Source organism: Balaenoptera acutorostrata, chromosome 16 (genome assembly GCF_949987535.1).
Source record: "Balaenoptera acutorostrata chromosome 16, mBalAcu1.1, whole genome shotgun sequence".
In the NCBI taxonomy this organism is placed as follows: domain Eukaryota; kingdom Metazoa; phylum Chordata; class Mammalia; order Artiodactyla; family Balaenopteridae; genus Balaenoptera; species Balaenoptera acutorostrata.
Genome location: NC_080079.1, coordinates 6604407 through 6626401, shown reverse-complemented (window position 1 = coordinate 6626401; position 21995 = coordinate 6604407). Strand labels below are relative to the sequence as shown.

Sequence of the window (21995 nt, the reverse complement as noted above, 5' to 3'; positions counted from 1 at the left end):
AAGATACTCTCACTTTCAATGACGGCTATGATAGAAAACCGCTTGAGAAACTGGCCCAGAGCAGTGATTTTTTCCACTTCTCTTTTTCGTTCTGCTAAGCTCTTGGAAACCGCTGTGTAAAGGAAATCTCACAACTGTGGCAGCTACTGAGAAGGGTCCTTGGAACCTGTAAGAATCTCAAAACTAGAGTTTGAAAAACACTGACCTACACTGCCATGATGAAGGCTGAGACCAAGTTTTACAGAAGCCCAGCAGAGAGTTTTCTAATTTACACTACGGGAGGGTCAGGGAAGCTTTCCCGGAGCAGGTGACCTCTGCATGGGATCTTGTATGACGGGGAGGAATTAGCCAAGCCCGGAAGAGGCACAGACATTCCTGTGGAGGGAAGATCATGTGTCAAGGCACATGGTACACGGAGAACCACGTGTGTCAACACAGCTGGCACACAGACAACGCATATGGACCCACTATGAGGCGGAGCTCCAGAAGCACAGCTTGAAGGTATTTGGGGCCAACCTAACAAGTCATGACTTTTTCCTGAGGATTATGGGGAGATACAGAAGAAGTTTGGACAAGGAATCCCTGACGGTGCCAAGGTGGGAAAATGAATGGTGCGTGTCAGGCTGGTGACAGAGAGACGAGTTACTATCACACGTTACAGGTACGTAAAGCAGAGAACGCAAGAATACGCTCTTCTAGGATCGCAGAGGACAAGTCAGGAGTCATCAGGTACAGCAGATGAAAGCCCCCCAAACCAACCTCAAGATCGTTTCACTGGTGCAGCAGTTCTCAAAAGGAATCACGTAGCCGACTTCATGACCGATGTTAACATCCATTTCGTCTGCCACCCGGAGGGCGAGCTGGACCGCAGTCTGCTTGTGGACCTGTGTGCACACCACGCCCCCGTGCTGGTAGTGGATGGAAAGGCAATATTCAGCACACCACTGAGGAACCTTTAATGGGGACAAATGAGACAGGATCAGCCCCGCTAGGAAAACACCACCACCACCACCAAAAAACCTCCAAGGGTTCATCTTATAAATGATTTGTTTTCTTCCACCAGTGAATCACTGGTGGGCTGCATTACAGCTTAGTTAGTGAAACTGAAGAATTTGTATTTATGCATAGAGTTAGTACTAGTAAATAAAGTTAGGAATAAACAGGAGTTAGCAGGGACTGTAAAAGTTAGACTCCCAGATGAAAAAAAAGGAAGATAAAAATAAAAGGCAAGGTAAAAAAAAATTTTTTTAACCTCAGCTGTTCTGAAAAGACTAATGTATTTAAGGTTATTATTTTCTTTCTGGTTAAAAGAAAACACCGTCAAAGATATGGCTTCTGGTATCAACTTTTATGCTTTAAGCAATGTAAATATTAAATAGCATTTAGATGAAAAATAGTAGTTCAAAATTAAAACATTTACATTTAAATCTAAATGACCATAATAAAATAACCAGATAAGCCTACTTTACATTTCCCTGGCAATAAAAGCTAAAATACACTGCATTTATCATCTAAATACAATGAAAAATAAGCTCAGTGAGATAATTAACCAATCCATCCAGATTTGGAAAGAGCCAATTCCAAGACTGCTCTTGAGTTATTTATTTTTAAATCCTTTTACTGAAAATGTATTATGGTTCAGTTGATTTTAAAGAGTTCATTTGCATAAGAATTATTACAGTAGAAAGTACTGAATTCATTTGTATGCTGGAATCTTAGGGCACTGTCAGTAAGTTACGCTTTGTTACATGTATTTTTAAAATAAATCATTCTGAGTGTTTTTTAATAGATCCAAGGTATTCAAAAGTTTTAGCATTTTTAATTATCTTCAGATTTGCTATTTACTAGACCCATCGTGGAATTCTTAGATTTTTTTTTTAATATAAATTTATTTATTTATTTATTTTTGGCTGCGTTGGGTCTTCGTTGCAGCTAGTGGGGGTTACTCTTCGTTGCAGTGCGTGGGCTTCTCATTGCGGTGGCTTCTCTCGTTGCAGAGCATGGACTCTAGGCGCACGGGCTTCAGTAGTTGTGGCATGCGAGCTCAGCAGTTGTGGTGCATGGGCTTAGTTGCTCCGCGGCATGTGGGATCTTCCTGGACCAGGGCTCAAACCCATGTCCCCCGCATTGGCAGGCGGATCCTTAACCACTGTGCCACCAGGGAAGCCCGAATTCTTAGATTTTAATACTCACTATAACTTGAAAAATAAACATAACTTACTAGAAATCAAGTAACTCCAAAATGAACACCTGCTGCAGACTGCAGATTCCTGATGATTAAAAGTGTAAATGTAGTTCCTCTGTTTCAAGATGAGTGTCAGCCTTGTTAACAGGTTGAAAACTATCAGCAATTATTTCCTCAATAACCCACTTTGTTCTACGAAAGATGAACATTTAACACACTAAGCTCAGGAAATCTGGAATCAAGGTACACCACAAGTGACCAAAGCCAGGAGTTCTAGAACTGGTGTGCCACTAGTTTGTTATTTGTAAATCACCATTTCTCTAAGCTTCAGTTTCCTTTCCTGTAAAATGGGTTGAACGGATGAGACCTACCCTTCAAGTCTGAGCTCCTGTGCCATTTTCTCCCCAAGGCTTGCTGTGATACCTCCCCTCCACCCCCCACCAGGAAGGAGACCCCACAGTGTACTTCCTGACGACCATGGCATGGACCACGGACCACACTTCCTGCAGTTGCTGGTCTGTTCCAGTGCAGATCTGTTCACCCCACTAGACTATGAGCTCTGGGAGAACAGAGATCTGTCTTGGTCACCAAATAATCTTAAATAAGTTTATTCAATAAATATTTGTTAAATGGACAAATTAATTTCTTATACTTTCCAGAAATATTTTTAAATTCTATGATTCGATATATTCTACCTTGAATTGCTTCACAATCACACCTAACTGGGAATTCACATAAAAGTTTCTATCTCCCTCATTCCCTAGGAAGTTATTTTTTATCCTTGTCAAATCCTTACTTTTTAACCCGATTCCCTAGTCCCTTCACATCTAGGTCCTTAGCTGAGACCTCAAATAACACTTTTGTGAGAAATTATATTAAAACTGTTTGAATCTTTGTCTCCCCACTAGAGTGGAAGATCCTTAAGGTGGACATGCGTGGTTCATATTCCCCCCACTACTTAATAGAGGACCTGACACATAAGAGGGATAATAAATATTTGGATGGAAGGATGGATGAAGACATTAGAATAATTGAAAAGAAGGGAGAGAAAGGCTTAGACTCAGGACTTAACATGGGAGAGAAGTAATAAAACCAAGGGACATTTATTTCTAAGGAAGAATGAACAGTACTCACTAGCAGACTATGCGTAAGAAGAAACAAATATTTTAAGATCTCTGACTTAAAATACTAGGGTAATGGCATCATTAACAACCAGAAATTTAAAAGTAAAATAAAACAGAATGAATGAATGAAGCTAAACAGCAGCATAAAGTGCTTCTGGGGGGAGTGAGGTGTTCAAGGGGAGGGAGAGAACCTTCAGGAGAGCCGGGAAAGTGGTCAGGGTTAAGGTCATCTTGATGGGAGGACATCCAGGTATAGATCAACTGCAAAACAGGCCAGGAGCCTAAGTGAGGGGCCAGAGCTAGAGATACACACAGAAGTCCTAGAATTTCAGAGCTGAAAGGAATCTCTGGAAGGCACGTAGGCCACGGCCTCATTTTACACACGAGGAAAGTCTTTGAAGGGTGACTTGCCCCAGTCATCCTGCCAGTAAACAGCACAGCCAGAACCGATCCGAATCTTCCAGTTTCTCGTCCAGCATAATCTCCGCCGGGCCAGGGTCGCTCCCGAGAATCTTTATACAAAGGTAGTAATATAAGCAATCAGGTTCTCAGCAGTCAGCACTTTTCACTACTCTTTCTAGCCGGATAGCAATGTCGGGGGACAGCACTACGAGGACAGCGGGCACTACTTTACACAGCTAGAACTGCTGCTGAAATGACCCCATCCAGTTTCCCTACAACACCTGGATATACTCAGTCTGGTTATTATTCTAAGATCCAGGATAGCTGCTTTCAAACTCTAGAATTCTACATGATTCAGATGATTATGGGCCACGTTCCCAAGGTTCTGATTTTGTTTTCTGAGTGCACTTCATTTATTTCTATTTACTCACATAAACAAATTCTGCAAGATTAGACTATTACAGTATGTTTATAATGTTATAAACATCATATCGGCCTGGCAGTGGAATAAATATAAACAATCCAACAGTCCTCACTGTTCTTTTTGCCCTCCTCCACAATAGAGCAAATTATTTCACCTATGAGGCAAAGAAAATAATTCAGAAATGGGACAGCTCTTCTAAACATCAGTTCAAATAACCAGCAAAAGACTGAACACATGCATATTGGGCTTAATGTAGGGATGTCTGCTGACACAGCCAAGCTGAAAGTTGAGCACAAGTCACAACTAATTGCAGAGCACTCACCCCATGCAGCTCTGACTGCGTACGATGTATTGCCCCTTTCAGTAAGTCACACATGGATGACGACAGTAAGTGATGCAAATGCAAACTGAAAGGGTCGTCTCTGAACAAAAAGGAGAGACATATGATATCACCTCTCCTAATTATAACAACTTCCGTGCTTTAGCAGACCTTCCGAATCACTCTAAGCAAGCTACGCACACTGTGAAGTCTGATGCCTTCGCAAACCCAAAGTATCGGCTGAAAAGAAGTATGATTCAGCAAATGCCAGAAACGTGAACATTTCGTCATTTCAAGGGGCACTAAGATTACAGCTTCACAGGGAACTCTTGCATTCTCTGCACTTATAGCAAATACCGTACCATTCTGCGCCCTGATTCTGATTCTCCTCTGGGAGTGGCTTTTTCTTTGTCCCAATAGTACTTTACCCTTCTCACCAATGCATTATGTGCCTTTCATGTCTCTCTCTATAGTTTCTCTTTGGAAGATATGCTCCCCCCCTCCGGCATCTAGAACATACTTTAGTACTTAGCAAAAGGTGTGCAATTTGGTGAACAGAACAGAAAACTGTTCTTTAATTTATTTATTTATTTTTTGTTAATTGTGGCTCACGGGCCTAGTTGCTCCGCGGCATGTGGGATCCTCCCAGACCAGGGCTCGAACCCGTGTCCCCCGCATTGGCAGGCAGATTCTCAACCACTGCGCCACCAGGGAAGCCCCAAAACTGTTCTTTTATAACTGAAAAAAACAAACCTATTTACAAATTTACCTGGGCCTTTCAGCAATAGATAACACCCACATTTATATACTTGGTCTAGAAAATTTCCCTACTAGAAATCACAACTTCACATATTTTCATTCCGAGCTCATCCAACAACTTTCTCACATTCTCTCAATCCAGTTGTAAAGGCCATTTTCTGGACTGTGTGACGTGCCGCACGTGCTAAAGCCTGAGCCGCGAAGCGGGCTCCGGGTCGCGCAATCAGGATCAGCGCAGACGCTGACAGAGCGCGACCGGCTCCTGGCTCTTGTCTCCTCCCTGAAAGCAAATCACCGGGACTCTGGCCCATCCGCCGCTACGAGAGTAGGTAAGAGGGGTCCTCCAAGTAACCAAAACCTAATCTACATCAAGGCTTCACCAGCTTGACTTCGTAACTGGAGCTCTGCAAGTTGTACAGATTCGGAACGCGAAGCCAAGACGCTCCATCCCCACCCCGGGGCAACAGGCAGGAGGCTGGGCTGCTGGACTCTGGGAGGCTGGGGCCCAGGATCCTCGGCTGGTCCTGATCCAGATCGGAACCAGGAGGGCAGCAGAGCAGTCTCATTGCTGCCACCGCAGCAGGAGGACAGCCACATGAGGCACACTGGTGTGGAACCTCCTGCCCCTCCGTCCACGGCTAGAGATTGCGTCCCCTCCTCCAGTGGATATACGAGTAAAGGACGCGAGACAAAAGTCATCTGTGAGACACAACGCTACTACAGTTAAACAAATTCTAGTCCCAAAGGCCCTCAAGCCCTTGTTTTATGTCCCCGGCCTGCCCATGGTGACTGATTCCTCTTCTGGGCCACCCAGGGCGCAGCTGTGCCAAGGTCCCAATCACTCACTTTTATTTAAGTACCAGAATCATGAAATCCAAAGTTGAAAGGAACCATAAGGACCAGCAATTCACCCAAAGGCATGAATCTCTACAGCAACATTCCTGCAGGCGCCCTAAGCTGCCGGATGTGAACCAGAATGTCAGAACTCATTCCTGAGGAGTGGGTCCCCTTCTGCATTAAATGTCACATGTCCCTGGATACCATAATTTGTATACCTCTTGAGTGAACACAGGTAGACTCTGCCAGCAGAAAATGCGGGGTAAGTTACTCAGCTAATAAGGTGGAGTTGTTCTACACCATCCAGCTTCTTAATTTAGGCTAAAGCTCAGGTACGTCATGCTTATTCAGCTCACTAACCCAACCATTTCAGGGGAAATTTCAGGACAAGTAAGTAAATAGATGGTTCTAAAAATATTTCATTCTCTTTTAGACTTTTTCATAAATCTGCCCCAAAAAAGGTAACAAGAAAAGGCTCTATAAATGTATGAAAAGTTGTCCTCTTTTCCAGAGGGCAGTCACAAAATAGCCTTCATACCATCTGCACTAAAGAGAGGTGGAACTTTTAGGATCCAGCAAAACACTTGTGGTCCTCTTTGGAAAGTTTGGGGCTAAAGACAGACTTTTCTTTGAAAGGTTTAAAATGCTGAGGAAAAAGAAAATAGTCTTAGAAGCTCTTTAAAAAATAACCAAGTTGTTTCCAGAATTAAGAAAACAACTGATGCTCCCATTATTTAAATTGGTTTAGAATTTGATTTCTCCTACCCTGAAGATACATATTGCCTTCACACTTAACAGAAACAAGCATGATTTATTAAAATGATGAAGAAGTTAGAGATGACAAGAGAAACCATTGCTAGGTATTAACATAACATATTACACGATAACAATTCTTGCCCTTTAAGATCACAAATTCTAAAAGAAAACTCAAGGAGTATATATTAAAAAAAATTTTTTTTTAAACAATAGTGTGGGTTAGCAATTCTGAAACTAAATTTTGAGCATTCTAAGATTGAACAAGTAAAGATATTATGAATAATGAGTGCTAAGTTTCTCATATTTAGTGAAGGGAGTTACAAATATGGAAGTGTGGAAGGCTAGAATGAACGCTGTACAGCTGAACTGGAATCAGAGACATCAGTAGGAACCCATGGTTTTTAAGAAGAGAGAGACAGAAATACAGATAAAACAGAAATATACATAGAGAAAGAAACACAGAGAAATAGAGAGAAGCAGAGAAGACAGAAATCGAAAGAGCTAGAGAGATAGAAGGAGAAGCAGGAGGACCTAGAAGCAACGACAAGTCAATGGCCAACGGGCACTTAGCACCCATCTCCTGGTTTTTAAATACAATTCCCCACTAAAGGGAACCACCAGGGCTCCTTGAGAAAAATGGCTGTTTCCAAGACTGGAGCAGGGAACATACTAGATGAGCCTATAACATCTTACTGGGCCAGAAAGCAAAGAAATGCTCAGAGAATGATGTCAAAAGAACACAGAAGGCATCCTGAAGGGGCTCCCATAGGCCACATTGGGGACAATTTGGGCAACAAAATAAATGGGCTTAGTAATGAATTATCACCTACAGAATAAAATAAGAATTCATGAGTCCACACTGACATAAATAAATGAATAAATAAATAAGGAAGAAGAAAAAGCTCAGTTTCACGGAAGAATTCCAAATATTAAATGTATTGATAGAAGGAATTTCAGAAATAGAAAAATCACCATTTGGTTACTACCGTGTAATAACGTCAAAGGTAAGAATCATCCAAGGATGCTAAAATTAGTAGCTGGAGGCACGACAAGAAGCAGACTCTATATAGTCTCCAAGTATCTCCCCATATCTCTTAAATGATAGGGGGGGAATTGTAACTTGACGATAGAGATCAAGACAGTCACCACCTTACCAAGTTATCAAATTTAACATCACCAGTCATGGGAAAAATCTTCTGTCTCCTGCTACGATGTCCTGAGGAGGACACATAGCACTTCTGTCCTCTTCCTGCCACAAACGCAAAATTGGAATCTAATCCAAAGGAAACACCAGACAGATTCAAACTGAGGGACGTTGTACAAAATACCTAACTTGTACTCTTCAAAAATGTTGCGGTCGTGAAGGACAAGGAAAGACTGAGAAGCTGCTTCAGATCAAAGGTGATTAAGGAGAAATGACAAGGAAATGCAATGTAACTTTGGATTGGATTCTGGACTAGAATTTTTTTTTTAATTACAAAGGTCCTTAGTGGGCAAACTGATGAAATTTGAATGTTATAAGTTAGTTTTTGGTAATTATATTGTGGCTAGCCCTGTTTTAGTAGATATTGCTGAAGTATTTGGAGGTGAAGGGTATCATATCATCAACTGACTCTTAAAATGTTCAGAATAAAAATCTGTGTGTGTGTATGGAGAGAGAACGATAAAGCACGTGTGGTAAAATGTTAACTTTGGTGGAATCTGGGTGAACTATATGTGGAAAATCTTTGTACTATTTTTGCAACTTTTTGTAAGTCTGAAATTATTGCAAAATAAAAACTTTAATTTTTTTTTTTTTTTGGCTGCGTTGGGTCTTCGTTGCTGTGCACGGGCTTTCTCTAGTTGTGGCGAGCGGCGGCTACTCTTCATTGCGGAGCGTGGGCTCTAGGCCCGCGGGCTTCAGTAGTTGTGGCGCACGGGCTTAGTTGCTCCACGGCAGGTGGGATCTTCCCGGACCAGCGCTCGAACCTGTGTCCCCTGCATTGGCGGGCGGATTCTTAACCACTGCGCCACCAGGGAAGCCCCTAAATAATTTTTAACTTGCCACTTGTCCACAGAAACCAGGAAAATTATAACCCTTCAGTTTTCATCATTAGCTTCTTATGACAAACTAAATCATTCACTGTAGCAACAAGTCATCACAACAAACAGAAAATCATAATAAACTCTTGATACTGGCAGCTATAAATAAGATTAAAGAAAAAAAAAACCTATTGTCCATTTCACCCCTCTTCAAGTTCCATTTAGAACAAGTAAGCCTCAGAGGTAATAAAAACCTTAAAGCAGCAAAGTATAGTAGAAAGAGTTCTTAGAATTCCAACTCAGAAAGTTATGTGACATTCATTAGACAAATTATCAAACCCCTCTGGGCCAGGGTTTCATCATCTGAAAAATGAAGGGTATCAGATTATCTCTGTGGTCTACTCTAATTCTTACATCATGAGAACCTACAAATGAATTTCATAATAAAAATACTTATTGCTTGCTTTACAATTTAAGAGTAAAATAGAGATCTCACTCAAATCAAACTTCAAGCTCAAATATAACAACAATAAACTGGCCATTAAATAGTCATTAGCTATCTATCCTAATTCTTTCCTCCTTTTTAGATCCTGAAGTGTGTGGCTCTAGGCCTGGATCATATTTGGCCATTCAGTTATTTCTTACAGTCTGGAAAATAAGAATTTCCTTGTGCTTTTGACTTTCTGTAACTTAAGCAACTTCACCAATAAGCATATCCACACATCCTGATTATCAGACTGCTGGACATGTAAACATGGCAGTTAATCCCAAAACCTATGGCAGGCAAATAACATCTATCACATCTTTTAAAATATAATATGCACAACAAAATAATTTGAATAGATTTTTCTGCTATTCTAAAGAACATTCAGTGGTACAATAAACATAATTAATATCCACATAAGTATTAACTTTTATTCAGCTGGCTTTCATAAAGAAATTTAGGGAAGCAACTTAATTGTTGTGCTTGAATTGCTGATGCTCTTTTTTGTTTTGTTTTTTGGTTTAGATAATATCATTATTAGAACAGAACACTATGCTGTGACACTGTAATTATTTAAGTAATAAAAAAGTACAACATACAAAGCAAATGCTTTTTTGTAGCGGCTACTCACCTGAGAGCTCTTGCCACACTTCGCATCTCCTGAAACGATCACAATTTGACTTTGAAGCAGATTCTCCATAAAGGAGTATTTTTCCTTCCATATTGGAAGATCTTCTCTTTCTTTCAGAAGTTTATAATAACGTGATGAATATGGCAATCCATCAAAAGGGTTAAGTTCCAGATCCTCACAGGCCAAAACCCCCTCCTCATCCCCCTCACTGGAATCGAGGGATTCAGGAAAATAGCGTTTTTCAGAGGAAGAGTTTGGACATTCCAGTTCTTCTTCCATCTTGTCCAAGTGAGCTTAAGAAGGTGGCATTCTCCTACAATAACCCACTGCAAATAGAGTTGAAAGTCCACATATACAAACTCAGATGTCCCAATCTCTAGGACTTCAGTTCAAGGTTTTAGCAAGCTGAATTCCTCAAATCTGCATCTGTTCTTCTTTGCTGCATTAGCTACTGTGCTGGCTCACCAGCACTCTTCAGCAATGTTAAGTGATTGTCAATAAACCACGCTAAACAGAAACAAAAAAAAGAAGGAAAATCAGGTACATATACATACAAGATGTTCAAAAGAAAAAGCATACGCATTCAAAAATAAAACATGATTTTTCCTGTTAACTGGTTACTGTCTGTCATTTCTGCTGTCTGTTTAAAAGGCCAGGAATAATATAGGTTAATTCTTAAAGTCTGGTTAGCTGCAGTTTTTTCCTGGCCAGTTTGGAAAACAATTCCACACTGGACCTGGTGCTCTCTGCCTGATCTGCCTCTATCACAGGTCCCTGCATCTTGATTGGCAGTGAATAGAAAGCAACAGGGGGACATTGTGAGTGTGAGCCTCAATCACGTGGTCACTAATCCCACTACAAAAGAGATGCCAGACCCTATAAAAGGGAAAATTGTGAGGGCCTGGGGAGTGTTCTCCAACACTGGCTACAAGAGTCTCCTATTTATTTATTTATTTATTTAGTATTAAGAACTCCTCTAGTTTAAAGGAGAATATTAAAAAAAATACTTCATTTTACATTTGCTTGTGCCAGGTTACAAAGTCAAGTGAGTGGGTTTCTTATTTTTTTCCATCTGAGGCTATGGCTAGCTTTTGTTAATGAGGTCTTTGTTTGCTTAAGTAAACCAATAATCTCAAGCATATTTCTCAAGATTCCTGGGTCTTGAGCCCAGTATGGCATATTCAAGAGGCAATAAAATACATTTAATTTAAATGAAGAAGTGAAAAATTGCCTAAGAAAAGGTAAAATTTACGCTAGTAACACTCCCTACGTGTCAAGTAAGGGGTCCTTCCTTTTCCAATCACTGGTGATTTTTTAAAACTCTAATCAGTATTGCTGGAAATAAGCACCTTTTCACATCAATAAAGGGAAAACTAAAAAGACAGAAAAACTCGAGTATAAAAGAACAAATAATAAAATACATTTCATGATATCTTGTCACTCAGATCACTCTTTTTACAGCACCCCATTTATCGGAACTATTGCTTTTTTTTCTTTTAATGTGTAACACACCACTTTATTTTTTTAACATCCTTTTTAAAATTTTTTTCAAATTTATTATTTTTTAAATTTATTTGGCTGCACCGGGTCTTAGTTGTGGCATGCAGGGTCTTTTTTTTTTAGTTGCGTGATCTTTTTCTTTTAGTTGCGGTGTGTGAACTCTTAGTTGCGGTGTGTGAACTCTTAGTTGCGGCATGTGGGATCTAGTTCCCTGACCAGGGATCGAACCCGGGCCCCCTGCATTGGGAGTGAGGAGTCTTAGCCACTGGACCACCAGGGAAGTCCCGGAACTATTGCTTTAGATGGTCAGAGTTAGTGGGCTCAAACGGCTAGCTCCTAATCGTTAAGTAATAAAAAAAACCCCTCCCCATTGGTCAAGCCAGGCTCCAAGGAAACAGTCAATCACTTAAGAAACATTCGCTGAGTGCCTTTTCCGGGCTTAAATTAATAAACTAGGCACTGGACACCCACTTACTTTGGGGGTAGGACGAAGAGTGGGATAGAATTTTTAAAAAGTCACATACAAATAGGCCAAAAGAGGGAGAAACCAGAGCGGGAAAAGGACGTTTTGGCTCTATGAAGGTAGAGTTCTTCAAAATTCATTCTAAAAACCATTGTTTCAAAATTATAATGGAATTATAACGTTGTGACAACACAAATGCAACATGGATTAACTCTACAATTCTTCACTGCCCCATGGCTGAGACCAGATCCACAGAATAGCTCCGAGAACACAATAGCCTGAGATCACAGGACAAGCTAACTTTGAGAAGGTATCCAAGAGTCAGAAAATTCTACTGCTTAAGAGAAGTTAACATTTAGTTTTATATTCAATTTTTGTTTTGTTCTGATTAGAATCCCTTCCAAGGGATCTCATCGTACATGTAAATTAAATTACTGTAATGACCAATGATTGCCTTAGGTACTATTTCTGAATTGTTTTAACTTAAAAACAAACAAAAAAGCAGAGCTATTATTTTTACCAAATATGTGTCCTTGAAATGTTTCTCTTAATTTTATAGCACTCCCTAAAAGTGTAATGATCTTGTAATTAAAGTAAAATCTTACTTATAAAGTATTTACCACTTTGAATCCTCGGGGAACAGTCACGTTTTCTGAATAGTCATCTTTCTAGAGATGTAAGGCTCACCTAGCCCCTTCATAACACATACAGTGTATACAGATACATCACCCACTTCTCTGTTATGGTGATTAAAAGATGACCACAGATTCTCTGCCACTGCTCCCATGGAGAGGTGGAGCCTATTTCCTTTCCCCTCGAGTCTGAGCTGGCCCTGTGAATCACTATGACTACAAGAATGCAGTGAAGTGATGATCAACTACTTCCAAGGCATTCACATGCTTGAAACACTCCCCCTTGGAGCCAGCTGTCATTCTGTGAGATGCCCAAGGCACAGGGAGAGGCCACTGGGAAGAAACCAAAGCTTGGCGTCTGTTTTCAGAAAGCACAGACCGCCAACCATGTGGGTGAGCCATGGAAGATGCTCTAGCCCAGTAAAGCCTCCAGATGACCACAGGCCCAGCCAACAGGACACCTAGCAGAAGGAGCCAAGTCAACCCAAAGAACCATGGGAAGGGGATATGGTCACTGTCATAAGCTGCCAAGTGCCAGCAACAGATAACCAGACTTCTGCCTACTAAACAGAGTATACTCAGAATTCAACGTTTTCTTCATAACTCAACATCACCCGTACATTGGTTCCTATAACACAATGATGATTTCAAATTTCCCTGAAGTGACAGGGGTCAAACCCAGACTGCGGCCCCAGAGTCCTCCTTTCTCTGGGGATTCAGTACCTATGTCACACTGTGGTCAGCTCATTTACCTGGTGAGGCCATTCTCTGCTTCTCTAACCTGCTCTCCTACTTGGCATTTAGAAACCAGTTAGGCTTGTTTGACAGAAATACTTGTAATGGTTGAGTCCACAAAGGGCTCTATGCTGAATCCAATGAATCTGAAGGGTAAAGCTATGAAGTCTGTGACCTCTATTTCCAGTTCTCTCAGGACCTTTTTACTGCGATATATAGACTGAGCTCCAGATTTGGAGGGGGGAGTGGCTGAGTTCTGAGCCCACCCGACTCCCACGACACACCTCTCCTCATTTACCCAGCAACTGGCATCAGTCATGTCAATGATTTTCTCCTAGATGTAATTAAATACATACAAAAGATCCATGTCTTGGCCTTTGGCAAATTTAATAGTACTAACCTAAATAAAGGAAAACACATAATACGGTAGGCTACATGCCACTCAAAATAAAATTTAATAAAAACTGTTATCAGTATAAACAACATTCTATTACAAGAATTTTAAATCTGAAAGATTGGCATTTGCTCCTTTTCAAAGCTATGCTACCTGCGACTGTAGATTACAAAACTCGTCAAAAGACTGCCCTTTGAAGTGAATCTATTACAACTCTTCAATGAGTATTCATGAAAATAATACATATCTGGTATAACATGAAACCACCTCACCAAGAAAAGAATCAGAAGTTGATGTAAGATGAAGCTATGTGTTAGCCATTTATATTTTGGCTCTGGTCCAGTAATTCTAGAAATGTAAATGTAGTTCATAGACAACAAAGGATAAAGTTTGCAAGGGACTAAGTGAAACAAGATTGTGAAATTTGTCCTGAATAACTGTTTCACTGTTCAATGCTCCTCTTCAGTATTTCTCTCCATGTTCAATTTAATATAAATGTGTTCTTCAGACCTACCAAACTCTCAAACGTACCATTTCAGCAATTGCCGAGATCTGGAGATTTCCCAACACAGTCTCTGGACCTCTTCCCTTTTCTCTCTATAATAGGGCCCGCATGGTCTCATCCTGTTTCATGGCTTTAATGCCATCATATGTGGAGGACTCCCATTTATACATCCTGTCAATCCTCTCTCCTAAACTTCAGGTCTCACGTATCCAACTACCTACTTGTCATCTCCAACTTGGATATTTAACAGGCATTTCAAACTTTACGTATCCAAAACTGAGCTGTGATATTTGCCCCAAAGCCATAAACCTGGTCTTCTCATCTTCTTCCTTTTAATTGCTCAGACCAAAAATTTTGAAGTTATTCTTCATTTCTCTTTATCGCAAATTCCACATCTGGTCCTTCAATGGATGTGCTGAATAACGGCCTCCAAAGATGTGCACGTCCTAATCCCCGGGATTTGTGAATATGTACTTTGCTTGACAAAAAGGGCTGCAGATGTGATTAAGTTAAGGACCTCGGGATAGGGAGACTATCCTGGAGGGTCCAAGCTAATCACAAGAATCTGAAACTCAGAGAGCCGTTCTCAGCTATAGTCAGAGGGAGATATGACCATGGAGGAAGGGTCAGGGAGATGCAACGTGTTGGCTTTGAGGATGGAGGGAGGGGCCGTGAGCCGTGATGTGTGTGACCTCTAGAAGCTGGGATTCTCTCCTACTGGGTCTAGAAAGCAGCACAGCCCTGCCGACCCCTTGACTTTAACCCAGTGAGATCCTGTGATGGACTTCTAACCGAAGCACTGTAAGATAATAAATTACCACTATATTTGTGGTAATTTGTTACAGGAGCAATAGTAAACTAATACATCTGATCATGTCAGCTCTACTTTCAAAATACATCAAGAACCCCATACGTTTTACTGTGAACAGCTGGTCTGAGCCACCATCCTCTCCCCTGGATTACTGCAGTAGCCTCCTGACTGGTCTTGGTTCCACCCTTCGTCTCCTGGAGTCAAAGTGATCCTGTTAAAGTCAGCTCACGTCTCCTCTGCTCAAAAATTTCTAATGGCTTCCCATTTCATCTTACTCCAAGGGAAAGCCACAATCCTTAACAGGATCTACAAGTCCCATGGGACCTACAGCCATCACCTGTCTGCCCTCGTTTCCACTGGCTCCCTTCCTTGCTCACTATTCTCTACCCACGTGGCCCCTCACTATTCCTCAAACACACGGCACACGCCTGACTCAGGGATTTCAGGCCTGCTATTCTCTCCTTCTGAAATGTCCTTTCCTCAGATATCCAAACGGACAGTTCCCTTACTTCCCAAAGATCTTCATCAAATGTCAACTCTGTGAGGGCTTCCCTGCCACCTGGCTGCCGTCTGAACTTCTATCCACACCCCTGCGCCCCAAACCCACTTCCTAGCTTCTTAACCTGCATTATTTTACCTCTTTATTTTGTTTATTGTTGGTTGTCCTCCACCAGACTGCAAGCACCCTGAGTCAGGGATGTGTCTATTTTGCTCCCCACACCTACAGCAGAGCTGACACATAGAAAGCATTCAATAAATATCTGTCGAATGAATGAGTGAATGACGTTATTAGCACGTCAGGGATACTGTTGTTTGACTTCCCAGGTTGCCCTCGATTCAGTCAGTGACCAAGTCCTTCAAAATTCGGGATTCTGTTCCTTCCATCTCCCTCGTCTTTCATCCCCAGACGCCCGTGACCACCTACCTTTCTCCTCAGTCTCTCCACCGCAATCTCTCTTGCACAGATTTGCACTTTCATTATTTCACTCTCCTCAAAGTTCCAGTTAGCTTGCTACTGCTGAATGAACAGAGTTGAAACACTTCTGTCAGGAACTCACTATGTTTCTGGATTTCGGTGACTTTTCTGTCCCCTTTCATTAGTGATATAGAATAGACCCCTGCTGTTTTTAAAGCATATGGCCTGAAATTTTGCTGAATCACCACAACCATCAACTGAAATATTTGTGCAAGCTCTTGAACCACATACCCAAACCACAGATTAGCTCCTTTTGCAATATTTATTAAGGCTGTTTCTTTCTTGGTGACTTGAGAAGAGGGATTGTGTGGAAAAATCACAGAGCTGCACTGAGATTCACATAACAGCATTGTCACGCTTGCTCCAGCAGACACCTGATCTTTCCGGCCACTTGTAAATAACCAGTATGAGGAGGCAACATCCCTAAGTATTAGGGAACTACTGAACTATCTGTACTACTTACTGTGTTTTCCCCATATTTTCAGTCTCTCTACTGGAACCATTATTGAGCTATATCTTCTTTGGCAATTTCCAGAGTCTGAACCCAATTATAGTGGGTACTCGGTTAGCAATTAGAGGTTGAGTAGATAACCAATCACTTTCTGTTCTTTGGGAGTTTTATGCTTTTAAGAGTAACATCTGATTGTATTTACTACAGGTATTATTCTTAATCTAATTAAGAATTAAGTTTTCTCTATTCTCTATTCTCAACTTTTCTCATCTTCAATGCCTATATTTTCATGGCTTCCATTTTCTTTTTTTTTTTTTTTTTTTTTATAAATTTATTTATTTATTTTTGGCTGCATTGGGTCTTTGTTGCTGGGCGCGGGCTTTCTCTAGTTGCGGTGAGCAGGGGCTACTCTTCGTTGTGGTGCTTGGGCCTCTCATTGCAGTGGTTTCTTTTGTTGTGGTGCATGGGCTCCAGGCACGCGGGCTTCAGTAGTTGTGGCTCACGGGCTTAGTTGCTCCGCGGCATGTGGGATCTTCCCGGACCAGGGCTCGAACCCGTGTTCCCCGCATTGGCAGGCAGATTCTTAACCACTGCGCCACCAGGGAAGTCCCGGCTTCCATTTACTTATTCAACCAATACTTGAGTGCCTACTAAGTACCTGCCCTGTGAACATGGGGGTGACACATGTGAGCAGGCAGGGCTGGGTCCTGTCCTCATGGGGCATATAGTCTAGCTGAGGACGAAGGTGAGGTGTGAAACAAAGACTCTTAATCTTATAGTCAAGTAAGTAAAAGAAGGAAAAACGGCAGGTATAGAATAGGAAAAATAAAAAGACCCTGGGACAGGTAAGTTCGTAGATGAGACGAGGGCCACATCACAACAGACTTGATATGCTATGGTAAAGAGACCGTGTTTTATTTTAAGTGCCATGGGTCTAACTCACCGAGTCATTTCTTGATCAAAATTTTTATTTTTTTACTCTTTTTGCTTTTCTTTACAATTTTCCAAAATCTAAGGTATTACTCAATTTTCTGAATATTATCTATAATTTTTCTAACACCTACCTTCAATTTTCTTAAAGTTATTACTGAGATCAAGTTCTAGGAGAGTTGGTGACAGTTGAATGTAAATGGCAGAATAGAACAGATAGTGGGGTTATGAGCAAGCTTACCAAATAGGGCAGCAAGAGAAACCAATGAACCATTTTCATGTGAAAAATTATAAGAATTATTAAAAACTAAGTAACATTTCTTGACTTTGAGTGTTTATAATTATTTTCACTTAGGTCTGGGAAAATAGGTCTCTTCTATGATCTAAGTCACAGCCAATCCTTTTTCATCTCCATTGTTTAGGGAAAGGGTTCTTTCCCTAAACACACACAGACTTTGCCTTTTAAAAAATTATTCTTTTAATATGACTCCCAAATTTGTTTTGACACTATTTACCAATGCATTTTTCTTGAAGAATCTGTGCTAATTTTTATTGAAAGTTTTAAAGTAATTTAATATCTATTTAACGTCTCTTCATATTCTACAGAACAGGAAATTATTTATTATTCAAATGTTTGCAAACAGGATCAAATAGACAATCAGTAATATCTTAAAAATCCTAGAACCTAAGGATGAATCTTCTATAATACTAATATCAAAAAGTTGGGACTTCCCTGTCAGTCCAGTGGTTAAGACTTCGCCTTCCAATGCAGGGGGTGTGGGTTCGAACCCTGGTCAGGGAGCTAAGATCCCACATGCCTCACGGCCAAAAAACCAAAACATAAAACAGAAGCAATATTGTAACAAATCAATAAAGACTTTAAAAATGGTCCACATCAAAAAAATCATTTAAAAAAAAAAAGTTATACTTTTGTCAGTTATATTTAAAAACTAAGACATTCCCTAGTGTTGCAGATTTCTGAATCTCCCAGGAAAAACACAACCTTAATAAAGTAAACCCTGATCTCCATTATGAGAGTACAAATGCTGAAAAAATAAAGGCATTAATTCTGTCCTTTTACAGGCGCAGGTCAGCAAAAGGAGACATCTGCCTGTGTGGAACCTTTGGAATGAAGCTGTAACACTAACACAAACACTCACCACACGTACTCAACACATTTACTCAGGTTTTCACTTTGTGTCCTCTAGCTCTAGGTTTATGATAGACTTCCTAAGGTCAAGATCCGTTTTGGAGCCATCCTTGCGAAGTCTACAATATATAGGGCTTTGCACAGATTATGTGATCAATAAATATTATCTGAAATAATAAATGATATACTTGTGAACCACGATTATAATGTTTAGAAGAAAGAAGGTTAATGAGGCATTACGAGAGAATAATAACTCTTCAGGATAAAGGGCTATTATTTTTTTTTTGGAGAATGGGATCATTAGTCCCATATTCCATGCCAATTCTATTCAAAGTGCTTGTTTGCGGCAAGATAAGGAGCTTAAACCAGAATGTGAATTAACTCACTGTTCCCTTCACTGAAGAAGTCTTGCTGTTAAACTGAAATAAACAGTATGATTAGTGCCATAGTCTATTTACATGCTGGTACCAGCTCCTAATCTCACTGCAAACCAGTAACAGTCTGTGGACGGGCACTGGTCTGCAGACCACACTTAGAAAAGAAAGGTTCTATACAACCACTGAAGTTGGACTAGTACTAATGATAACAATAATAATGATGAGAATTCTACCAATTAGCCTTTACAGAGTGCTTACTGGGTGCCAGATGCTATAAGTACTTAAGCACTTTATATGGATTACTTCATTTAAACTCTTAAGGACCCCATGAGGGTTTACTTTATTATTTCCATTTTTTCAGATGAGGGAATTTAAGCCTTCAGGAGCTTAGTTAATTTATTCAGCTTTGAGATGCTCATCTGTGGTGCTGCAGGTGCTGAAGTCCTGCAGTCTGAGCTCAGCTTCGCCCCAGGTACGTGTACAGCGTGCACTTAACGACATCGTACCACACTGCTTCCTGACTGCGCTGAAGAACGTGGGCTCCCACTGCAACACTGTGGGGTGAAGAAATACTTGATACTATGGGAGATGTCAGGCAGGGTGGTCTGCAAAAAATACCGTAAAACAAATAATGTGCAGTTCTTTTACGGGAAGAAAAACATAGTTGTAATCACCCACGTGAAGTTACAGTCAAATACCTAATATGTAAACTTTATTTCCTAGGCGTGTTATATTTTAATTGAAACAATGGACTTAATGTTACTGGGATTTTTAGAAGATTACCCCTTTGCTTTCCTTTGTTTTAATTGGCTCAGAGCTCCCAAAAAGCACATCCTACTGGTTTCTAGTATCTACTTAAAACCTTTCTTGAACAAGGTAAGGTAAAAATTCAGAACTTATTTTAAAAACCTTATTTCTAGACTCCTAAAGTTGACTTTGTCTTGATTTTAAGTAAGTAAATCAAATTAATCAGCTACTTAAAAATACTCAAATGAAAAATGATTCACTTTTAACTCAATATTGGCTCATACCAAATACAGCTTGAATAACCAATCCTGCACAATTAATTTGTTAAAGAATCCTACATTCTGCTGGTAGTCTGCATCTACAGAAAGACTTCCCAAGCTCAAGCAATGCTTATGTATCATAATAACATATTACTCCCCACATATAAGTTTGTAAATCAAGGGTTTGGTTAGACTCTCAAATGGCTGGGTCACTCAGTGCTTTTCAATATTATTTTGGTGATTTTTTTAACTGAATAATATTCTAAAAACTAACATTTGAGTAAAAGCAGAGTTAATGAAGTATGCTAAAATATTAATTTGGCTCATGTATGTAGTCGAGTTAGCTATCTGAGCAAACGGGTGGGAGCCAATCACAGCTGAAATCTAAAGAATAGGTTACTGCTGGCCTCCCCGGGGAAGTCAGCATATTTATTGGACCTCCACGCACACGAAGCCAACTTTGACCCATTTTTTTTAAAGACAGTATTTGCTTGAGGCATTATCATATCTCCTGGAGTTACATTTTGCTCTAAACGGAGATCATGAAAAAACCACAAATCAGGAAGTTTTGTTCTTTGCGAACAAAGCAATGGGTAGCCGTTTTGCATCACCTTTAACAAAGCAATAATAAACTGATAAACTGTGTTGTGTGCTCTGGGGCAGGTGGAGGGAAGCACTGGGCTGGCCAGAAAGTTCGTTCTGGGTTTCCCATAGGTGCTATGGAAAAACTCGAACGCACTTTCTGGCCAGCCCAGTGTAATCATTTCAGGGAATGCTGGTACATGAGCCCTCTAACAGCAGGCATTCTGTTTTATTAATCTTTCCAGATTTTCAGCTTACTTTTCTGGTCCCTCCTCTTTAGTCTCCTTGTGTTCTTCCACCGCACCCTGCTCCTCATACAAGATATCTGTGTACCCCAGAGTTCTGTCCTTGACCCTCTTCTCGTTCCACACCATCTCCCTGGGGAATTTCATCACATTTTAACTTCAATTACTGAATGCTTCATCCAAATTTCTATCTTCATCCCAGACGTCTTTCTACAGTTCCAGACACACATGTCCAACTACTGCTTATGGGAGACCTCAACTCAGATGACAGGCAATTGCAGTGTTAACATTCGGAACTGAGCTCATCATCTGCCCCATTCCTTACACTCCTGAAAAAGAAAAAGACGTCTTTCCTTCTTTCCTGTTCCAGATTCAACAATTGACAGAACAATCCCTCCCTCAGCGGGGAGACAGCCTTGGCTTCTCCCTCACCTTCACTCCCTCCCCAACACCAACTCCGCCTCTCTCAGCCGTCCCTCCTCCTGATTCCCACCAACACCGCCTTAGTTATGTTAACATTTTTTCATGGGATTACTGCAAAATCTCCAATTTTGTTTTTTTCTGCATGTAATTTTGGCTCTCCATCAATGTCATTCACAGGCTGCCAGTGATCTCCTTCAAATGCATAACTGATCATGTCACTGACTCAAGTACTTTTTATTGCCTTCAAGATAAAACCTCACTCCCAGGTTCTTTCTGATTTAGCCTGCATTTGCCTCTCCAGCCTCACTTCCTTCCACTCCCTTCCAATAAGTTCTCTCTGCTCCAGCCACAATGAACTTTTGTCTAGAGTTGGCCTCCCATGCCTCCCTGCCTTTGCTCAAGCTCCTCCTCTGCCTAGGAAGCCCTCCTGCCCCCACATACAATCCATCTGGTCATTTCCTAGTCCCTTTATGAACAGCGACTCCGGAACCGAGGAAGCACCTAACACACTATGGATGCTCAAAATAAATGTTTGCTGTATGCTGGAATCAATAACAGCCCCCTACATTTAATAAATTCTTTGCAATATAGAAGGTATTTTCATTCATATCTATAATCACATTTACTTTATTTCTATTCTCACAACTTGACTATTAGACAACCATTGCACGTTTTATTATCCCCAGTTATCAATGAGGAAATAATAGCTCCTGACTTTCCCAAGGTGGCAGACCTAGAAATTAATGCAATCATCCCTGACTAAAGGCTTGTCCTCTTTCTATTATTATTCTACTTAAATTATCAGGTACATGCCGAAAACCCACTATGAGCTAAAAGGAATACAGAAGAAGCCTAGGTCATGGACTTAGCT

General features: G+C 40.7%; 1 protein-coding gene across 2 annotated transcripts in view; it reads right to left on the bottom strand.

Annotated features, from left to right (window-relative positions):
• The window catches only part of DHX32 (DEAH-box helicase 32 (putative)), a 55422-nt gene that overhangs the window by 29969 nt on the left and 3458 nt on the right, over nt 1–21995 (bottom strand). Inside the window, exons 2-4 of one of the 2 annotated variants that reach the window (XM_057530875.1) lie at nt 15909–16001; nt 9944–10450; nt 760–953 (exon numbers count right to left, since the gene is read on the bottom strand). In XM_057530875.1, the coding sequence (XP_057386858.1) occupies nt 760–953; nt 9944–10222 (473 nt within the window). In that variant the 5' untranslated portion in view covers nt 10223–10450; nt 15909–16001. The remainder of the gene's footprint in view (nt 1–759; nt 954–9943; nt 10451–15908; nt 16002–21995) is intronic. The other variant, XM_057530876.1, reaches the window with a different exon arrangement.